The sequence below is a fragment of the Haliotis rubra genome, unplaced genomic scaffold (assembly GCF_003918875.1).
Source record: "Haliotis rubra isolate DU_JTF1 unplaced genomic scaffold, ASM391887v1 Scf33, whole genome shotgun sequence".
NCBI classification, from domain to species: domain Eukaryota; kingdom Metazoa; phylum Mollusca; class Gastropoda; order Lepetellida; family Haliotidae; genus Haliotis; species Haliotis rubra.
Genome location: NW_025767002.1, coordinates 2,930,152 through 2,950,866, shown reverse-complemented (window position 1 = coordinate 2,950,866; position 20,715 = coordinate 2,930,152). Strand labels below are relative to the sequence as shown.

At 37.4% G+C, this 20,715-nt stretch overlaps 1 protein-coding gene and 1 long non-coding RNA gene across 3 annotated transcripts in view; one reads left to right on the top strand and one right to left on the bottom strand.

The window, feature by feature from the left end:
- The first annotated feature begins 4,333 nt into the window (after positions 1-4,333).
- LOC124284166 (cholesterol transporter ABCA5-like) overlaps positions 4,334-20,715 on the top strand; it is a 51,146-nt gene continuing 34,764 nt past the window's right edge. Inside the window, 4 exon segments of the mRNA XM_046720228.1 lie at positions 4,334-4,476; positions 13,712-13,809; positions 14,832-15,213; positions 20,312-20,424. Coding sequence (XP_046576184.1) covers positions 13,726-13,809; positions 14,832-15,213; positions 20,312-20,424 — 579 coding nt within the window. The 5' untranslated portion in view covers positions 4,334-4,476; positions 13,712-13,725.
- LOC124284167 lies at positions 4,783-7,635 on the bottom strand. 2 transcript variants are annotated; one of them, XR_006900486.1, is made up of 4 exons: positions 7,397-7,635; positions 6,103-6,235; positions 5,174-5,324; positions 4,783-4,904 (listed from the first exon to the last, which is right to left on the bottom strand). It is a non-coding gene; the product is annotated as an uncharacterized LOC124284167 (long non-coding RNA). The 2 variants fall into 2 exon arrangements; XR_006900485.1 differs by having other exon boundaries at positions 6,103-6,257; positions 7,397-7,634.

Here is a 20,715-nt window from a genome sequence, read left to right as displayed (position 1 = left end):
CCATGTTTTTTTATCCCTTTGTCAATGGATCGTCCAAAAAGTAGAAAAAAACAGGAGGCAAGATCGCACCGCTATTTTGCTGTGAAACCTGGTCAAGTTGACTTTGTTTTATTTTAACTTTAATTTTCTGTACATAAGTTTAATTTGACTTGTGTTGATATCTCTTAAATTGCGGCTTTTGTGTAGTAAATGTTTTCATTGTTACATAAAGCATATACGTCGATACATTATAATATCAGCATATGGAATTGGAACATTTTGTCTAATGGTTTGAAGTAAATCAGAAATCATGGGGTTCTGCGTATATAGATACGATAGATTGATAGTGTTATTTGCTAATTGCGAAATATTAATGGTGTCTTTCTTTCTGTGTCTGTTGTGTGTCTGTCTGTTGATTCCTGCGCCATGATCACCAGGCACATGTATCTGCAGACATAATTTAATATCTCAAGTTGACAGGTACTGAGTCACCTTTAGACGAAAAAGGGACCTCCTGAAGTACAGTTTATTAACGCATCGATCATCATCGCCGTCGTTGTCGTCGCAATCGTCGTCATTATACATATACAATTGACTGGCGCGACTTTGCATTCAGTGTCCCACAATGAACGAATCACGTATTAAGCATGCATAATTTTGTGTCTGACAATGTACGAGTTGTGTTTGAAGTCGACAGGATTCGATATCTGAAATGTACAATACTGGATTCATATTTACATAGAGAATACTACACGAGGCCTCATTACATACGAATTATACGAAACGAGAGTCCTTCCTATGGTATCTGACCGAGCAGATAACATAGGAAGGTCACGAGTTTTGTATAATTTGTATGTAATGAGACCGAGTGTGGTATTTTATTTATTACCCACGCCTAACATGCATTAAAATGACAAAATAGCGTATTTTTGTTATGTTTTTGGTTTCAAATCGAAACCGGTTTCATAAAGAGGTTGCGGAAGAGTTTTGTACTGTAGTACAATATTTGCATGACGTCACACTGTAATGACGTCACTGCCTTGGTAACCGACGTCACGATGCATCTCAGTTGTCATCGCCTCGTACAGCCTCCTACAGTAAACTACTCCGTAGCACCTCGTTTCTTTCCAGTTGCTTTCACTGAAAATGAACGATGTCAAAGCGGTGTTTCGTGTGAACGAGCGAGTTTACGAGCGAGTTCACGCGAGAGTTTGAACAACGCTTTGACATCGTTCATTTTTCAGTGCAAACACACAAACTGACATTCAATTCTTATAATTTCGCACTTTGAAGTTTACACATACGTTTTCCATCCACTTGTAGATGATCATTGTTTAGTGTGTTTTAATACCTGTAAAATGGTGTAATGCCATTCGGTTCAAGAACGTACGTATTGCAGCGATGTTTGTATACACAGCGATTTTCTTTACACATGTATCCCAACCCTTGAAGAAATAGTTCTCAAAGTATCCGATCTTTAAAATATAACAACAAATTCGTTATGAGGTTTGAAACTGCTTTAATAAGTATAACATCAATAACAGCATCAAACAGAAAAAAGAAGCAATAACAATAGCATTGTACCTTTTCACTTGTAAATACCTTGTTTGACCGCGTAATAATTTCGAAGTTGTGCGGCGTGGCGAATAGGAAGCTGATCTTGTTGTATTCTATTTATTTGTGATTGTTTATTGTGAAATTTATTGAGCAGTTGTTAAACAGACCTCGGGCAGAAAACCGCCAGATGAACCCGCAAACTGCGAAACATTAAACTCCTGTGAAAAGGAACAATGTTCGTTCGCGAAATTGGCATCACCAATTATTGGGGGTCCTTGAAACCGAAGCGAAAAACGTTCACACACGTATGAACGGTGTTTACACAAGTATGAACGATTAGAGGGGTTCAAGAGTAATGAACCTTGAAATTTAGATCACATGACCGCTCTCTCAACCAACCAACGTTCGGGAATCTGTGTAAACTTGAAAGCACGAAATTATTCGGCTAACATCACTGGTGGAAACATTGCGTTTATGTTTTTCAACGGATATAATGTCTCAGTTCGACTCACAATTATACAGCGACACGGCAACGTTCGCAATGTTTACATTCCCACAGTGCATTTAAGTTGTAGAATGAATGAATTCACGCGTTTGTTATGAATGAAAAAATAGTAACGTCAGAATGTGACCTAATTGACAGGTCATCGGTTATCCAATCAAATCGTTAGAATCTCAGGTCAAGTTGTTACGACACAGGTCAACGCGATACGACACTCGTGTGACGTACGAGATTAGTATATGCAATAATAGGAAATACATCTCCTTGAAATTAGGAAATCGCTAGCATACATTGCAGACACACATGTCAGATCTACATAAAAGTACAAGTGCGCGGACTGTATACGCAGCGAAACTGGCGTTGTGCACCCACTCAACTGAATATCGATCCCCAGATTTTGTTGGCATGTCACAACGCCCATAGAAACTCGGATTGGAGTGGTCTTGGCAAACTCGACTACCACTAAAATATTTATTAAATAGACTCTCGGACTGTTCCAGTATACGGTTTGGGCAATAAAAGTATAACGGGTCTGTTTATCGATGGAAAGTAATCAGGACGCATACCTGAAAATCACTTACCAGTTACAACCACACTTGTAAGGAATATTTAGGAGTAATATTAGGGACTGTTCATAATTTAGGGCTGTGTGTGTGTGTGTGTGTGTGTGTGTGTGTGTGTGTGTGTGTGTGTGTGTGTGTGTGTGTGTGTGTGTGTGTGTGTGTGTGTGAGTGTGTGTGTGTGTGTGTGTATGTATGTATCATCATCACCATCATCATCACATCATTCCCTTTTCATTACCAAAAGGGCAAAGCGTTGGCTTTATCATGTCAACCATACAGGGAAGCACTCATCCATTTCGGCGCACATATGGGCGACCTTACACAGTGCTCCTTTCATGTCTAAAGCTTTGATGACGATGATGATTTTACGGTGGTGGAGGGTGGGTCACCAATTTTGTTCTGAGGAGTTAGGGGGTCAACAAGTTTGTATATGGACTAGGGGAAGTCAGCAATTTTGTGCATAACATATTAAACGATTTTGCATAAAAGTTTTGTGTGTATGGGTGGATGGGTGGGGAAGGGGTGGGTGTGGGTAGTGGGTCCATTGATTTTGAAATAAAATGCGGGGTGGGGATGGGGGTGTCACTTAATTGATTTTTACTTTCAACTTGGAAGGAATTGTTTGTTTCTATCAAACCTACATATTCAGAGACTATGTGTTAGTCTCGGTTTGGAGTTCTGAATTTCTTGGGTTGATCACAACCGTTTTATATCTGATGACATTTTGTCTGCATGCTGCCAGTAGAACGATAACATGGTGATTTAAAACTGTCAGGGGCCATTCTAAACACAGAAGCCCCGGCTTAAATGTACACACGATTGTTCCTTGGAAGATTGGGTAAGCCCTCATTACCATCTAAATATACTGCTTTGCTTACACGGGCTTACACGAAAAAGTTGGCGCCTGACTGTTAAAGTTGATAATGGATTACCTTTAACGCAATCGTGGTTGTGATAATTTGAGTGGAAACCCACTTCATCCACCGTCCTAGTTCATATGAATAAACGCGTATTCCAGCCAAGGCCTGCATCGAGCACACCTTGGTAGAGTGCAACGTAGTCAATAGATGAGACATGAAACACATGAAAAAGCACAAAATATCTTTCAGAAACCCCTATTCCTTGTAGGCAGCACGTGCATTTCATGCCAGGTGAGTCGACGGTCCGTCGTCATACCTGGCTGAGCGACCTAATTGCCATCTATAGTCTGATCTATTGTTTTCAGCAGCTATTCGTATTTTTTCTAAGTTTTGCCCGATTTTACGAGTAAACATGCTTTTCTGGTTATCGTATTACGCATCCCACTGGACGCCCAGTTAGGCCGAAGTGGGTTATTTCGACATATGCTATTTGCAATTGTGTAAATTTTAGGGATACAGAGTAAACAGCCTAAAAACAGTTTTTTTCTATTTCCGACAGTTCTTTAGTTACATGCTGGACTACCACCGTCCTTGCCACCTGCCTGCTTCTTTTGTTTTAATCCTGGATCTCTTAATTTAATAACAATACAAATAAAAGGTCGATCTACTTTGTTACCACAATTCAAAACCGAATCGACAACAGACAGGCACATGAATTTGTTTACACTTATAGCCACTGAATATCGATGGACATTGATAGTCTCTTGTCAGTAATCATTGTCGTCTGCTACAAAGGGGAGGTAACTTACTAACTCTAAACCATGACAGCTGCCGCCTGGCCGGGCGGAGCACCTGTCAAGGGGAACAACTCAGGCCACGGCTTGCGCAATCCACACAAACAGTAACAGTCGTGTGACGATGAGTTGAAAACAATCCGGTGATCATTAATTGGGATGTGACACTTATTTGTCGACTGGCGTGTTCTTTCTGCATTACCATACAGATCTTCACCAAGGTAAGTCGATGTCACTGTGTTCAACCAGATGTCGTGTCAGACAGAGGTCCACCCATATACCCCCACCGATTGCCATTTTTGTGGAAATCAGCTAGAATTTATTTTTTATTTTTTTAGGGAACCTTAGATGTATCTAAGGTCACATGCATTGTCATATTTCACATACTTCCATCAATATTTTTTTCTGAGACCTTTGTTAGTCGAAAAAAAGGGACGTTTTTTAATATCCATTTTCGGATATGGAGGAAAAGTAACCTTGCCCTGGTAGAGGTGCTAAACACTGTCCTATGACAGAAATAGACACAGTTTTGGATTCACAAGGCTTTATTCTACAACATGACATAAAATTTAATCACCATTTGTTCATAATATTTGACTAAGAGCACTCTGAAGACAGGTACCGTCTGGCCGAGGAACAGGAAAAGCACCTGTAAAATGAAAAAATGACATATTTAAAACTACAAAAGAGGAATAAAATATATCACATAAAATGAATTATATGATAAAATATATTGAGACTTCAAAAGATTTATAATTGATATTTATAATATGAATTTACATTTAATTAAGTTAACGAGTAAATACATAAAATTAATAATAAATACTTCAAGTTCTTTGCTTTTAATAATCAATAACCTTGCCCTGGTAGAGGTTCTAAAGACTTTCCTATGAAAAAAATACAGAGTTTTGTATTCACAAGGCTTTTTTCTTCCTCTCTTCTTCGAGATGAGAGAGGGACTGATGGAACTCTCAGAAGATTCAATCAGAATAGGTTGGCTTGGCCTCACTTGGTGGGTTGAGGTGGATGGAACTGGAGCTATTCCCTGATTCGAGTCACTACCACGTGTCTGAAATAAAAAACAAAGATTTAAAACAAACATTTAATAAGGGAGCATAGCTTGATCAATGTGTATTTATACTGGTAATATCTTTATTGATCTGGTAGCCGTTAACAATTTTCAATAACTTGTTTAAAATATTATGTAGCCCTAATTATCTAAAAAGTAACATCATCTATCATAGTTAAGCTTCAGGACATTTTCTTCCAACATTTATTTGAAAATGAACAATATTTCTTATGCATATGAAAGTTCCTTTTTAAATAAACTTACAGTCCAAATGACCACTTATCCTCATATTATTAACTAAACGTAAGTAATAAAAATATTTTTTGGAAAGTGTAACAACTGAGTTGAGTTTGAAGTGTTTATGATAATAAACAATTCACAACACTTGATAATATGAAAAGTCACTGAAGAATTCATGTGGGGGCTGAGTAGCTTCACAAGAATACAAAAGTGTATGTTTTGAAAATGCTTTTTTTTTCAGAAAAAAATTTATAAATAAATTTTCATACAAATACATTTTTGTATTTACTATTTGGAACCAAGAGTTCCATTATCTGAAAAGAAATGGTTTTCACTTAGAAAATTGGAGACTGAAACAAAAATAATTTGAGAAAATAATTTGAAAAAGAAGACATCATGTGATCTGTAATTTCGTAATATTTTGTAAATTATTTACAATTACATTAAGATGAGGAACATGTTTTAACAAAATAACCTTGTATACAACATATTTCTCATGTGAATTATATAAAATCATTATTGCCTTCACCACGGTTACCTGGCTTTCTGAAAACTGCAGACTGTTGTCTGGAAAATCCAGAAAACTTGTTCCCGAGTCTACTGCTTGGGAACAGAAAGTCAAGCTGTCGTCTGACATCTCAGTCAACTTTCTGAAGTCTGCTCCTCCTCAGCTGATCCCAGAAGAAACAGACGCTTTTCAAAAAGATATAGTATAACTCATGTTAAATTCATTACCAATCTGAACATGGAATATGAATAGTGATAGCACTTTTGTTAATGTCATAAAGTTAACTTGTAATGTATAGCTTCAAATAGTTTCAGTACTCTTTAAAGTTTAACTTTAATAAATCAATTAAGGCACCCATTATATTAGAAATCATACAATTTAAAATTATTTCAATGAAAATATTAATAAGGTAAGTTACTTCACAAATACGTTTATGACATTAACATTGGAATAAGAACACTGGTGCTGTCATTAGCTTAAAGAAGATTCATGTAGGTAAATTTGTTCACCAAAAACCAAGTTGAAAATGAAAGCTGACAATGAAAATCAACAAATAATTGTTATAAAGTAAACATGTAAAGTATATTATAGCTTCAAATTGTTTCAATAATATAAACAGTTTAACTTTTCAATTAATAAGGCACCCATTACATTTAGGATAAAGCAATTTCATTTTCGAAATAAAAACTAATTACCGGGTATTTTACAATTTATGAATGAGTCACACAACATTAGTAAATGATGTCAATAGTTTAAACATAATTAATGCAAATTTATCTATTCATCAAAATATAAAATGAAAATGAGTGCTGACACTGACAATCCATCAAGGCAATTCCACACTAGAAATGGATTTGGATTGGAATATATTGGAAATTGTGGAATGGAAATTGGCTCAGTTTATATAAATTATAATTATAATAATTTATAATAAATATCATGACCGCACCATTTCGTAATAAATTGAAATAGGTTGCAAAAAACTAAAACATTCTGAAAAACCAATTTGTTCAGAAAAATATTTGTATCTGTAACTTAACATTATGTTCCATTTAACCATACACGATTGGTATGTACTGGAGTAAAATATGCTACAGTGCAGTGCTTGTCAATGTTCTGAAAGTTGGAAATCCCCATGCTATTTTAAGTAACATCGAGTAAGACACGCGCGCGAAACAGCGCGTCATACTGTCGGAGTTACCTCCCTTTCAAAACATCGCGAATGTGAGATTTTCGCTTTCTAACACAATTCACGGATATTTACTTCAGTTTTTGAGTTTTAGAAAGTGTTTATATGATCTATGAGTCCAGTAAATAGTGTTACCTGTTGCGTATACGGCTGTCAACGTCCTTTTCTGATGTAGTGCTTGATTTCTTTTCTCACGCAAAGCCATGCAGCATCCGATAGATGAAAAAAATGGCCGAATACGACAACACAAATGACCTGACCTCCGAAATTTGCATAAGTTAAAGGTGAAGGTTATTGGGATTTTCCACAGCAGAGCGTATAAAGTTGGTACCGTGTGCCAGGTCAGGAAATTTGTTTCCCGCGAAAAGGGGTGTGTCGCGCCACCTAGCGGCGGCGGTGGTTTTATTTTTCGAAGCGGTAATAATGCATTACACTAGACACGTCAGTCGTGTTTGTGCCGGTTCGGTCAATGCATTCTATTTATTAGGATTAATTCAAGGGATTAGGGCTAGGACTAGGGTTAGGCTTAGGGCTTAGGGCTTAGGGCTTAGGGCTTAGGGTTGGGGTTGGGGACCTAATGCAATATAGTAGGTACATGTCCGGTGGTTCGGTCAATGCATTCTATTTATTAGGATTATTTCAAGGGGTTAGGGTTAGGGTAGAGGGTTTAGGGTTTAGGGTTAGGGTTAGGGACCTAATCCAATATAGTAGGTACATGTCCGGTGTAATACGTGAGTACCATTTGTTGTTTTTCCTTTTTGCATTTTAATACTCTTTTTTTTGCACACAAAAACGGGAAACCAAAAACGTCGAAAGTACATTAAGAAATGGGTTAATGTAGAAATTTTGGCCTAATGGAAATTGGCCTGGAATTTGCACTCAAGCCTCTTCACACGCAACATAAATTTTGTAAAGTAATGATTCGAAGGCTTACTCACCCTCGTGCCGTCACTACACATGCTCATGTCTCCCTCGTTCCTTAGTGCGATCCACATTATTCTTACAGTGTTCCCTACATCACTTTTCTGTCACAAAATCACCGATTTATATAAAAGCGCGTCATTCATGCATGCACCGTGAAATCTACGTCTGACGTCAACAACCCTTTTCAGTTTGAGGCATATCGGCTCATTCCACGCCACATGTTAATTTGTAGATTACGGAATTGGACGAGTGTGCCAAATGGCATCGGATCCATTCGGCAATTGTCCGTAGAATAAAATCACGAGACACCAAGTCCACCCGTAGCATTCGTAATTGTCCGTGACCTATTCGACTCTTTCCGTTCATTTCCGTGACGTCACAGGAATGACTCGATAAATTTGCACATTGTGCAACAGTGTGGACGTAGCTCAGTCGGTTAGCTGTCGAGCTAACAATCCGAAGGTCGCGGGTTCGCGTCCGACAGGTTCTCACAAAGTGGTTGCTTGTCTTAATGACACGTGACCTACGGCAGAGATCGTCCTCACGAGAAGTTGTGGTGCTGTATTCTAAAGGTGCTCCCTAAACTCACACTCATGCTCTTATGAAATACCTTGCTGTTCCTCTCTTTGCACTCCTCCCTCATAACAAATAGTGAACTGTGTAAATATTTTGGTAAGACTTCCGCCCGTATTCCCCCTAAATTATAATGATGAGGAAATATTTCTTTCTTTTTTAGAATTCTGATATGTGTTTCAGTTTAATGTTCAGATACAATTATAGAAACATGTTAAAACTCATCCTTATCAGATGAGGAATATATATTTAGGTGATATGATTTGACTAGAATGAAATTTAAGGGGGGATACGGGCGGAAGTCTTTCTGGTCTGATGTTTTAATTTTAATAACCTTTTTATTTAGTATTTTATGTATATTAGTTTTCGAGTTAGATTCCAATTCATTGGTCCGCTTTTGAGCCAAACGGACTATAGTCATCACTTTAAAGTAGCAAGATGGAACATTTTAAATTGGATGTGAAATTTGCAAATGTAATGTGCACAGTTTCTAAATAAAGCAAAAAATAACAGATGACCACGTTGTACTTATTTGCAATAAGAACCTCAGAATAGGAATATAGAAAATATGATGCTGTCCAATTTTTTTCGATGAATGTGTGCTGGTATCGAACCAGTTATCAATTGTGAAATTGCAACCAGTTTCAGCACTACTCAATACAGCACACCCACAACACACACACACACAAAAGCACCACTGAGAAGCAGTGGTTGGACATTAGACGCCACATAAGTGTTTGTTTATCATTACACGGAAAATGCTAATTTAACAAACCAGTCCTACTATGTATGTGACAAGGGCTCATATAATATGGATTTGTTTTCATTGGTTCAAACATGGCAGAGATATATTATGAAGCATAACTCCTTCACCGTTCTCACCATATTTTGAAATCTGTACTACTGTTTCAAAACCTGAGCTTCACCACTGAGAGGACTGGTCAGTCTGACACACCTCGATTCACAGTTGAAAAGATACTGTACAGAGATTGAGATAGAGAACTTTGACAATGGGCCATTTTCAGGATTATTAGCCATTATCTGAATTTAGAATGGCCCACTGCCCTTGTATCAATAGTAAACTTCAAATTTTAATGGGCCATTTTTATTATAATGTGCAAAATGGCCCATAGCCCCTGCCTTGACAGTTGGGTCACAAATAAATGGCTTTGAAGATTGAAAAGCATGCTTGACATAAGTGATGGAGAGTTGACACTGTTGAGTTGAGTTGAGCTAACTGATTATCTGATTATTCATTATGTCTGAGTAGCTTCCATTTGTGTGAAGCATGCAGTCAATGGTGATCCTTTGAATTGTAAATGTATGTAACATACCGCCAGCCATCTGTATTTTCTGATTGTTTTTTTTGTCTCAGATCTGTCATATTTGTAAACAATAATGTTTCCTGAACCGTTGGCCAGTGTAATATTGTAATGCTTTGTTGTTGGAACGTTGGTATAAATATTGATTGTTGTATGATATGTCATGTATGTGAGTGTGTGTGTGTGTGTGAGAGAGAGAGAGAGAGAGAGAGAGAGAGAGAGAGAGAGAGAGAGAGAGAGAGAGAGAGAGAGTGAGAGAGAGAGTGAGTGAGTGAGAGTGAGTCAGTGAGTGAGTGAGTGTGTGCGTGTCAATATCACAATGTAATGAGTTAAACTCTTAAAACTCTGGTCCACAGCATGTTACATTTTTCTCAGGCCTGGTTCTTGTGTCTGTGTCAAACAGTCAAACATGGTCTCCATCAGGCATTATCTGGAAGTCAGTTATTTATTCACTTGTGATATAAGGAAATAACTCCTAATGATTACATATGTTCACCCTAACACCTGCGGGCAGTATGAGTGTATATTGCCATGGTGACTATGTGTTGACATGTGACCATAGTCACCCTGGTATGACTGTGACGAGCCCTTATCAAAGATAAATACCAAGAACTTGACCCAGTGTCATGACCAGTGTGGCGGTGATAACACAACTGGACTAAAGTTTCATTTGGCAGGCTTTCATGAGATACTGTCAAACACTATTGTGTTGAACATTGATGTGTTGAAGATACAGCTGGTGTCACAAAGTATAAGTTTAGTTTCGTGCGTATTCCTTTTTAATCATCTTTAGCAGTTGTGTCAATCCTCAGATAACTTGAAGTATTTACATAGGTCTCTTAAACATCTGACACGACTATGTTTGAATATTATGAGCAAACGATGATGTATAATAAGGACCCTTTTTGGTGCACAAGCAACCAACGTGTTTTAAAGTTACAGGAACCTTCGAATGAAAGTAGACTTTTTCAAATAGCTTTCTTACACATACAAGTATTGTTTGCACTTCTAACATGTTCATTCTGACCCCGATTTCTTGAAACAAACTTAAGTTTTTGCTCAAATTTCAAACTGAGCTTGACAATTTGAAGCAGCTGAAATTTTAACTCAATTTTTTTTAAAATGAAAAAGCCCAAACAACTTAAGTAATCTATCCACCAAACTCAAATTGTCTACTATATCTGAGCTTAATATCAATTTCAGTTCATTCTGGGAAATGCTTTTTCCTGTGTTTTCTCAAATTTGAGTAAAAACTCAAACTAAGTCAAAACTCAGACTTAAGTTTGTTTCGAGAAATCTGGGCCTGGTGTCCCCTGCCATATGATATTGCTGGAATATTGCTAAAAGTGGCATAAAACCATACTCACTCACTCACTCTAACATGTTCAAACGAGCTCGAGATGTTTCTAAGTACATGTGAAAATCTAACTATGAACAAGTCTGTGACAGTAGGTGTATAGGTGGTGTATATTGTTTTGTCATATTATGGTACTGTCTTTATCAACACAGAAAAATTAGCATGGGTGAATAAGACTCGCTTATATCCAAATGTTAGATTAACTCAGCTGCACATTTAGGATTATTATTACAAAGCATGCACAGCATTCACCTGGTGGTTAAACAGTGTGTGAAATTACACTGGTTCTGTGGTCCGTGGCTAGTAAAAATTCATCAGGACCACTAAAAGTTTGCAGTTGTCCTGTGGTAGCCACTGAATTTTGTGTTTGTCAGTAAATCTATGAATGTTATTTTGGACAAGTGAAGTACAGACAGGACCACTAATTATTGTCCACTCACCGGTCCTGTGGTCTAGTGGGAATTTTTGAAAGGTTTCTTTCAGTGATTAAAGTGTTTTGCTTGTCAGACCAAAGATCCAGGTTCAATTCCATACATGGTCACAATATGTCATGCCTATTCTGGTGTCCCCTGTCAAGAAACTGGATGTTGCTGAAAGCAGTGTAAAACAATATTCATTCACTCTCGAAACAAGCAAGTGTTGAAATGAATGAAGCGTAATGGTAGCAAAGAGTTGGGTCTGATTTGATTGAAACATATTTTATTCAATTAAGAAACGGATTGGGCACAAGTTATCCAACTTAAATAAGCCCTCTCCACATAGTTATAGTTGGGTCTGTATCTCAAAGGATAATTTAACAAGTGTCAAAGTCTCTTTCTCCTTTTTGTTAAAAAAGTACCAGAACTGTACATGTCCGGGACGGTCCATTACTGAGTGTGTGTAATCCCAAGTATAACATATTTTACACCCCTAGATGTCCATGAAAATACTTACAGTCGTTCAGGTCTTCATTATATCTGTTTTCAACATATTCTAGTTGTTTGTGCTACTTGGGACATGATCTAGTGATCTTGGATCTTGTACTAAGAAAGTGTAATCCCAAATATAACATATGTTGGATCTAGGATCACACCTAAAATTTTGAGAATTTTACAAATTTGAGTGGTTTACCTTCTGGAGAGACAAGTTATCAAAGAGTCTATCTCACTGCATTAAAATGAAACTCCCCGATTTTTTTCAAGGGTGAACCTCTATTTATTACACTATTGATTTACACCAGGGACTGGATTTATTTATTTATTTTTTATTTTTGTGATGACGTTCGTGATTTATTGAAAACTTGTATTAAGCTTGTTGCCTCCTTCTAAATGTAGTGTTCTGACCTCATTTCTTATCATTTTCCTCCATATCATTCCCCTTACCTGTTGATTCTAGGTCATAGCTGGTCAAGATCACATGTCACTAGAGATATATGTGGTTTAAATGTGTGATCTGGACAACTGGGGTGACTTTACCGCAGAGGAATGAATCTTTGCCCATGATGTCAACCACGTGTTCGCTTGACCAGACCCAATTATTTAGAGAGTAAACAGTGGTTATCATGAAGGAGTGTTTGGGATAGTCACTATAAACATAAACATGGTGTTTACCAAGCCTAGGCGAAGTAATTGTATTGATTGAGATTGCGTAATCCATAGTAGGGGCTTGACAGTGTTTGTTGTGATGGAAGTGGTGTATTGCATCATATACACAGATCGGGGTCATATTTCAGACGTTCCTAAGCCAGACCAATTTTATTTCTTCTTTTACGCACTTTTGGCCTCAGGAAACATAAAGGCAGGAGGGAAAAAAAACTTACAAAAATCACCAGTCAAAGTAATATTCCTTCTAAATGCTAAAAGTATTTTTTACTTTTGGCAATTTATGAAGTGTATATAGGGCAAAATACAATCTAAAACATTTTTCTTGTAAGTTTACATTTTTGCCCAATAAAGACATTAGGAATTTATTTTTTGAGTGGGGAAAATTAATTTTTATTTTTTTTCTAATCCTTGAAAAAATACGACCGGCGGTAAAACAAGAAATAAAATTGGTCTGGCCTTATCATGGTATTTCTTATTGTCGATGAGATCATAAATTGCGAAACCCTTGCTTGTCACAGCATTAGTTGAAGTGTATTGCTCAATTCTATTCTATGTATATTTTGTCCTCAAGGTTTGTGTTACCTTGTTAGCTGACAGCGAGTCATATAAACAATATCTCTTGTTTATTCAGTTTCATATTGTATACTTGTACAGTAACCAATTATAGTTTTTTATGCTTTTTATGTTTTAGAATAAGCCAGAGCAATGTCGTCTCTATTTGGACAGCTGAAAACTTTGCTTTGGAGAAATGTTCTCCTCAAAAAGCGGAACAAGAAACAGGTTTTCCAGGTATTTAAATGAGCGTGATTGTATATCAATAAGATGAAATTATGTGTATTGTAGTTTTGGAAAATGAAGCCATATTCTACCATGACTTCAGTAAATACTAGCATATGATTGGTTAATAATAGTCATTCAGAGGTATATATTCATGTCATAAACCTCTGATTTTCCTACACAATATGTATTTTGTTCTAAATCTTAATAACATGGTTATGGAAGAATGGACATAAGCATACTGTGTTGGAAAATAATAGGTATTTAACGAAATTATAATAGCTCTAAATGTTTTATCTCAAAAAACTCACGCTATGCTTTTGGTTTTAAATGAAATTTAGAGCTATTATAATTTCTTTATATACCTCTGATTTTCCAACACAGTATGTTTATCTCCTAATTGACACCTTAAAATTGACAATACATCTGCTCTCGGACATGGGCCGTGAACAGAAACTTGTAGCAAGCAGACTTTTGTTCATATTTGTTTCATCCCTTAAAAGAGGTTTATAAAACTCAAATTAAATCCAAAATGGATATCTCTTAACACATATTTGTTATTTTGTGGCCCTGTTCCACGATCTGAGTACTCACTATGTTTGTCATAAGCTTTTGTTAAGGGTTAGGAGTGACGATCGATCATCTTACAATTACAATTGCTTTGTAGAACAGGGCCCCATTTGAGAAAGCTATGGTAGTGCTACGACTGTCGAAGTCTATGTTACAGTATGGGATATACGAGGTACGACAGTCGTAGCATACAATAGCTTTGTGAAACAGTACCCAGGGCCTTGCGATATATTCAGAAGTGATATGTAATTTACCTAAGTAAGACAAAAGTAGTTTTATTTTTGAGTCAATCAAGGCAGATTTTGTGAAATTTGATGTTTGCTTAGAATACTGTACACAGTGTCAGTTCATCACCAATGAAAATATGAAAATTCTTAATATTGTGTTGACTTGGCAAAGTCTATCTGAAGCCTTCTGGTCATTTAATCACTTTACTTGACAGCTGCTTTAACCTTGCCTTCCAGGAGCTGTTTTTCCCAATATACTTTGTCCTGATCCTCTCTTTGATCAAAACCTTTGCGAAGCCAAGTACGACTCCTCCTACTCCGGAATTCCCGCAATACAATCTTGCAGACCCACGCTTCGTCTTCAACACCAACAGAACCATTCTTGTGGCACCAAACACAACAGAAGTCAAGGATATTATTGCCAGTGTCCAAAGTTACATTGGGAGCCTGAATGTGGTCTACAGGGCCACGGAAGCTGAAGCAGTAGCTCTGTACAAAGCATCTTCAGCTAATGTTTCAGCTGGCATTGTGTTCAGTGACACAGGAGATAATCCAGTGTATTCAATACGAACAACCTACGATGAAGACCTTCTTAGTTCTAGCGTGTTCACTGGCAAAGGTATGTAACTCCATTATATGCCCACATTTATGTAATCATGATAAAAATAGTAATGATGATGATGATGATGATGATTTTGGGGATTGTAAAGAACTTATTTTTTTACACAGACTAACACAGGCTGACACACGCAAACAATGACTAACATTCGCTGACACAGGCTGACACAGACTAATGCAGGCTAACACAGATTAACACAGACTGACACAGGCTGACACAGACAAACACAGGCTGACACATGCTGATAACACAGGCTGACACATGCTGACACAGACAAACACAGGCTGACACATGCTGATAACACAGGCTGACACATGCTGACACAGACAAACACAGGCTGACACATGCTGATAACACAGGCTGACAAATGCTGATAACACAGGCTGACATGCTGATAACATAGGCTGACAAAGGCTGGCACAGGCTGACACAGACTAACACAGACTGACACAGACTAACACAGACTCACAAAGGCTAACACATACTAGCACAGGCTGACACAGGCTGACAGACTAACAGACTGACACAGACTAACACAGGCTAACACAGACTGACAGGCTGACACAGGCTAACACAGACTGACAGGCTGACACAGGCTAACACAGACTGACAGGCTGACACAGGCTAACACAGACTGACAGGCTGACACAGACTGACACAGGCTAACACAGACTGACAGGCTGGACACAGGCTAACACAGACTGACAGGCTGACACAGACTGACACAGGCTAACACAGACTGACAGGCTGACACAGGCTAACACAGACTGACAGGCTGACACAGACTGACACAGGCTAACACAGACTGACAGGCTGACACAGGCTAACACAGACTGACAGGCTGACACAGACTGACACAGGCTAACACAGACTGACAGGCTGACACAGACTGACACAGGCTAACACAGACTGACAGGCTGACACAGGCCAACACAGACTGACAGGCTGACACAGGCTAACACAGACTGACACGGGCTGACATAGGCTGACACAGACTGACATAGACTGACACAGACTGACAGGCTGACACAGACTGACACAGGCTAACACAGACTGACACGGGCTGACATAGGCTGACATAGACTGACACAAGCTGACAGAGGCTAACACATTCTGACACATGCTAATACAGTCTAATGCAGGCTGACACAGACTAACACAGACTAACACAGGCTGACACAGCCTGACGCAGGCTGATTCTAATGAGTCAGCCCTCTTAGCTAGATATCAGAATCTGATATCTGCAGGCTTCCATGATACAGCTGGACTATTGCTGAAGGAGGCACAACAAACAAATAATCAAACATGAACAGCCTGCCTTGAGGTGTTCAGACGGACAGATCTAAAATAATTGCTAACTGTAGCAAAATATGGTTCAAGCACAATAAATTCTGATACAATCCCAATGACCCATGGCTTTAAGAGGGTAGTGGACTCCCTGAGGTTTCCCCGATAGTACTTGAATCTGGGGACCCCCTAAATCTTTGTCTTGGAGCATACGGGCAGTGAAATTCCACCTTGACCTTTAAGCCCTGGCTGCCGAGTTTTTTTTTCAGGCACATTTTCATACGGTTTGAAAAGTAAACGCTTTTTGCGAGAATTGCGCTTCAGCGGGTCCTGGATATCGTCGTGCGGCTATACAATTACACAGAAATGTAGAATGTTAAATTTCCTATCCTTTGGTATAAATATAAGTGCAACTACTCTTGGCGGTTTGAGAAATGGACACTGCTAAATGTTGTCCATTTTTGTTATCGCGCTAAAAACAGTAAATTTCTTCGCTTTTTATCGCAAGACCGATAAAAAGCACTGTGCTGCGAATTTTTAATGTGGCATCTTTACGGAAAGTGTGGAGAAGAAAAAATGCAGCCCTGATATCTGAACGACATAAATGTTTATGAATTGGGTTTATGTGCTTGTGCATAACGTTATACGGCTCAACATTAAAAATGACTCGCTAATAAATGTAAAAATGGATTTTCTTCTATGACGTCAAACGGCGACAGAGAGGTCATACACGATAATGATAAGGGGCATAACTCCGTTTTGCGTAACACTAGGTCAATGTAACTCAGATCACTTGGAAAGAATTTGTTTGCGGATACGGACGCTTTATTTTCGTTATTTTATATTCATGGTGAACCAAACTATTCCAATTCAAAGTTTCCCAATGTGAACGGATCGCTTTGGTAGTTTCACAATTTATAAGAAAAGATGACAACGTATTACATGTGAAAAGCACGTAATAGCGATTTGAATGGCCCTATCCGATAAAATAAGTTAGTTCTTAGATTCCCATATTTTCCTGTTTGTGTAGATGTAATTTGACTAATTTTGCATCGTTATTACCAGAGTACTAGCCATATCTTCAAATGTAAATCGAAATTGCTGAAAATAATACAACATTTTAGTTGACGTCATTGCTTGTTTTATGCATTTTTGCGGCGTCCGAAAAGAGCGACATTGGTATGCTGATTAGTATATATCTCACCTAATTTCCATTAACTGTATAAAAGATCTCGGCTTCTCGTCCAGAATTTAACACTCTTTAGACAAAACATAAAATGACTGATTTTCCATTTGAATAGTGTCCTGAATATATCAACAATTAGACGGTTTGACGGCGTATCTTATTGTGAACAACACGCGCACCTGTTTGGCATCAATTTAAAAGCGTAAATAAAAATAATATTTCACAACACCTCGAATATTTTGTTTGGGATAAGAATTTTGTTTGTTTATGATTATGTAGCTATTTCTCTTCATACGTATGCAATGAAAGATGCAAAAGATAGCTTTTATATGGAACTATATATTAGAATATGGATGTAAGATTTGTCCTAATTAACACATGAGATGGTATATATATTTTTCAACAATTTTCCTATAAATGTAGTTAGAGTTTGATATCCTGTCATCACAATATTATTTAAATCGAATATGAATTGAATATATTATCTAAAACAATGATAGAGAATCATAAAACGTTTCCAACAAACGCGCACCTTGCCGATGAATATGCATCATTCTTTTGTCTATAAAAGCGACACAAAATTATGCAATGAACAACACAATTCCTTTAAATATGTGTGCATATACATTTCATACCATATATAAATCATTGTCATTTATTATCAGTTTTACATATAAGGTTGAATTAAATCACGTCCATTAACCTGTTCATATGAAATTGCAATATTAGTCCAAATAAATTGAATATTGTACATCATAGGAACTAAAGTAGTTGCAGTTATGGCTACGTTTGGTCTTCTAACACTTGTGTAAAGGTTTAGAATATGGTGTATTTCACTAAATATGTCAATTTCTTATGTAAATATGATTCAAACAATCAAATACTTTCAAAGAATAAAACACCGTAAACCCTATATGCACGCATATGATATGATATTGAACAAGGCTAAATGTAGATACTGAAGTCAGTTTCATGAAAAAGTATCTGAACTATACCGCGAAAATATACACCATAATACTGACAGTGTAATCGGAAGGATTGGGCGATTGTGTTTACTCTTGTTCAACCGACCTTCACCTCAAAGAAATTGCCTAATATGTACAACAATGTTGATCGTGTGACATCACTACCGCTGACCGATTTCTTACAAAATGGCGGCTTTGCTGACAAAGGGTACACAGGATTTTCGCGAGGGCGCTTCCAATTTATTCAGGGATCGTTTGTACATAAATATGAGATGTAAGTAATCAGAATGATTCTGACTATCTGTGTATTGTTATATGTTTTATCGTTTTTTCACTATAAGTAAGAGAAAAGGCTAGAAATGCTGATAATTACCGTTGTCGTTCTGCGTGATTTTAAGGTCCAGTCATGGCGTCACGCTGCCGCGAAACTTTGACAATTTCTTATGAATTATCAAATCATTGCATTGTATCTATTTATAATTTCCTATTTCTTACTCACGATACTCTTTTCATGCATATTCCAAAGGTATTGAGCCATTGCAAGCAATGAATAGACGGATGAATGTTGAAAAATTTCAGAAAATGCTACGCGAGTGTAAAATCGAATTTGTCTTTGTTTACATCTCAGACAAACGCAGTCTTTCAAGCACAGCGTTCGTTTCACACCCAATATGTTTTTCGTCTCCTTTTATCTAGACAGTTGTTATTGGTGACACAGACCAGTTGCAATTTGATTCTAAAATGTATGGGAATTCAGTGATGCATTTTTGAAGCTGAATATGAAATATCATTGATGTAATAGGCGTCTCAATACCGGCTTTAGCAAAGCGTGATTTTGTAAACACTATCAATATGGCGGAAAGCTCTCACGGTGTTCTCGTGTAAGTGCATTTTCGAAAACATCCCAACCGATTCTAGATTCATCGACAAGCGTTTCAGAATTATAATAAAGCGATTACATGTAAAACTGATATCAGTGATCATGAATATGTTATTTTGAAATTCAATACTCCCAGTAATTATCCGATTTTCACATTTCAAAACATACAGCAAATAGCGCTGTGAATCGCGATTTCAGTACTGTGTCAAAAATGGCGACATTTTTCGATGAAGCCAATTTTGAAAGGTCATTTTCAGCACTTGAGCTTTGTCTAAAATAATAGTGGATGGTATCAAGAAACAGGAAATTTCCTGTAGAATTCAGAAACTGTGAAGTGTATTTGTGTGCGTGGGATATTTTGATTTTATTGGACTTGAAATTGATGGTTGAAGGGGAAGGACATATATGTCCCTGTGGCATCCAGGGGTTAAGCTTAATTTTGAACCCTATTTTGCTTACCGTATATGGGCTGAAACCCATGCTCACCACTGAGTAACTACACCTATAGTGTCTCCCAGCAAGGAGGCTGTGACGGGTAACTTGAGCATACATATATATAATCTATATATTGTTTTGTTTAGTGTTACTGAGAATAATTCTCAAACATAATTCCATTGCATTGCAGCCATTTAATGTATTTTTTTAGATTTAACAGTAAATATTGTTGTTAATTCATCATGTAACAACAAGTATCATCAATTTCATGTGATTTTCAAAGTATCCAAGCCTCATAGCAGCTTTATTATTGTTATTGCTAATATCTGAACATATCTCACTCAGGGGAATGCCTCAAGGCTGATCAGTCTGCAACAGATTCGAACTGCAAGGCCAACAAATATCTCACAAGTGGATTTGCTTGGCTTCAGCATGCCATTGAAGCTGCGTTTATCAAGGTAAGACAGGGTGGCTAATTACCCTTGTACCACAGATAATCACAATAGCAGTTAGTGTCCACTTAAAGAATATCATTTAATGAATCTACAATTTTGTCAAGGATAGACATCATTGGTCATATCTAGCTCTCAACTTTTCAATTTAGTGTAGTGGTTTCCAGAAAAAAAATTGTTTATTGCTAATTAAGCAAGGTTACAAGATAAGGGGTGATGGGGAAGCAGCAAGTTGTGGTTAAAGCAGTTGCTTGTGCCACCGATTACCTGGATTTGATTCCCCAAAGGTATACCATG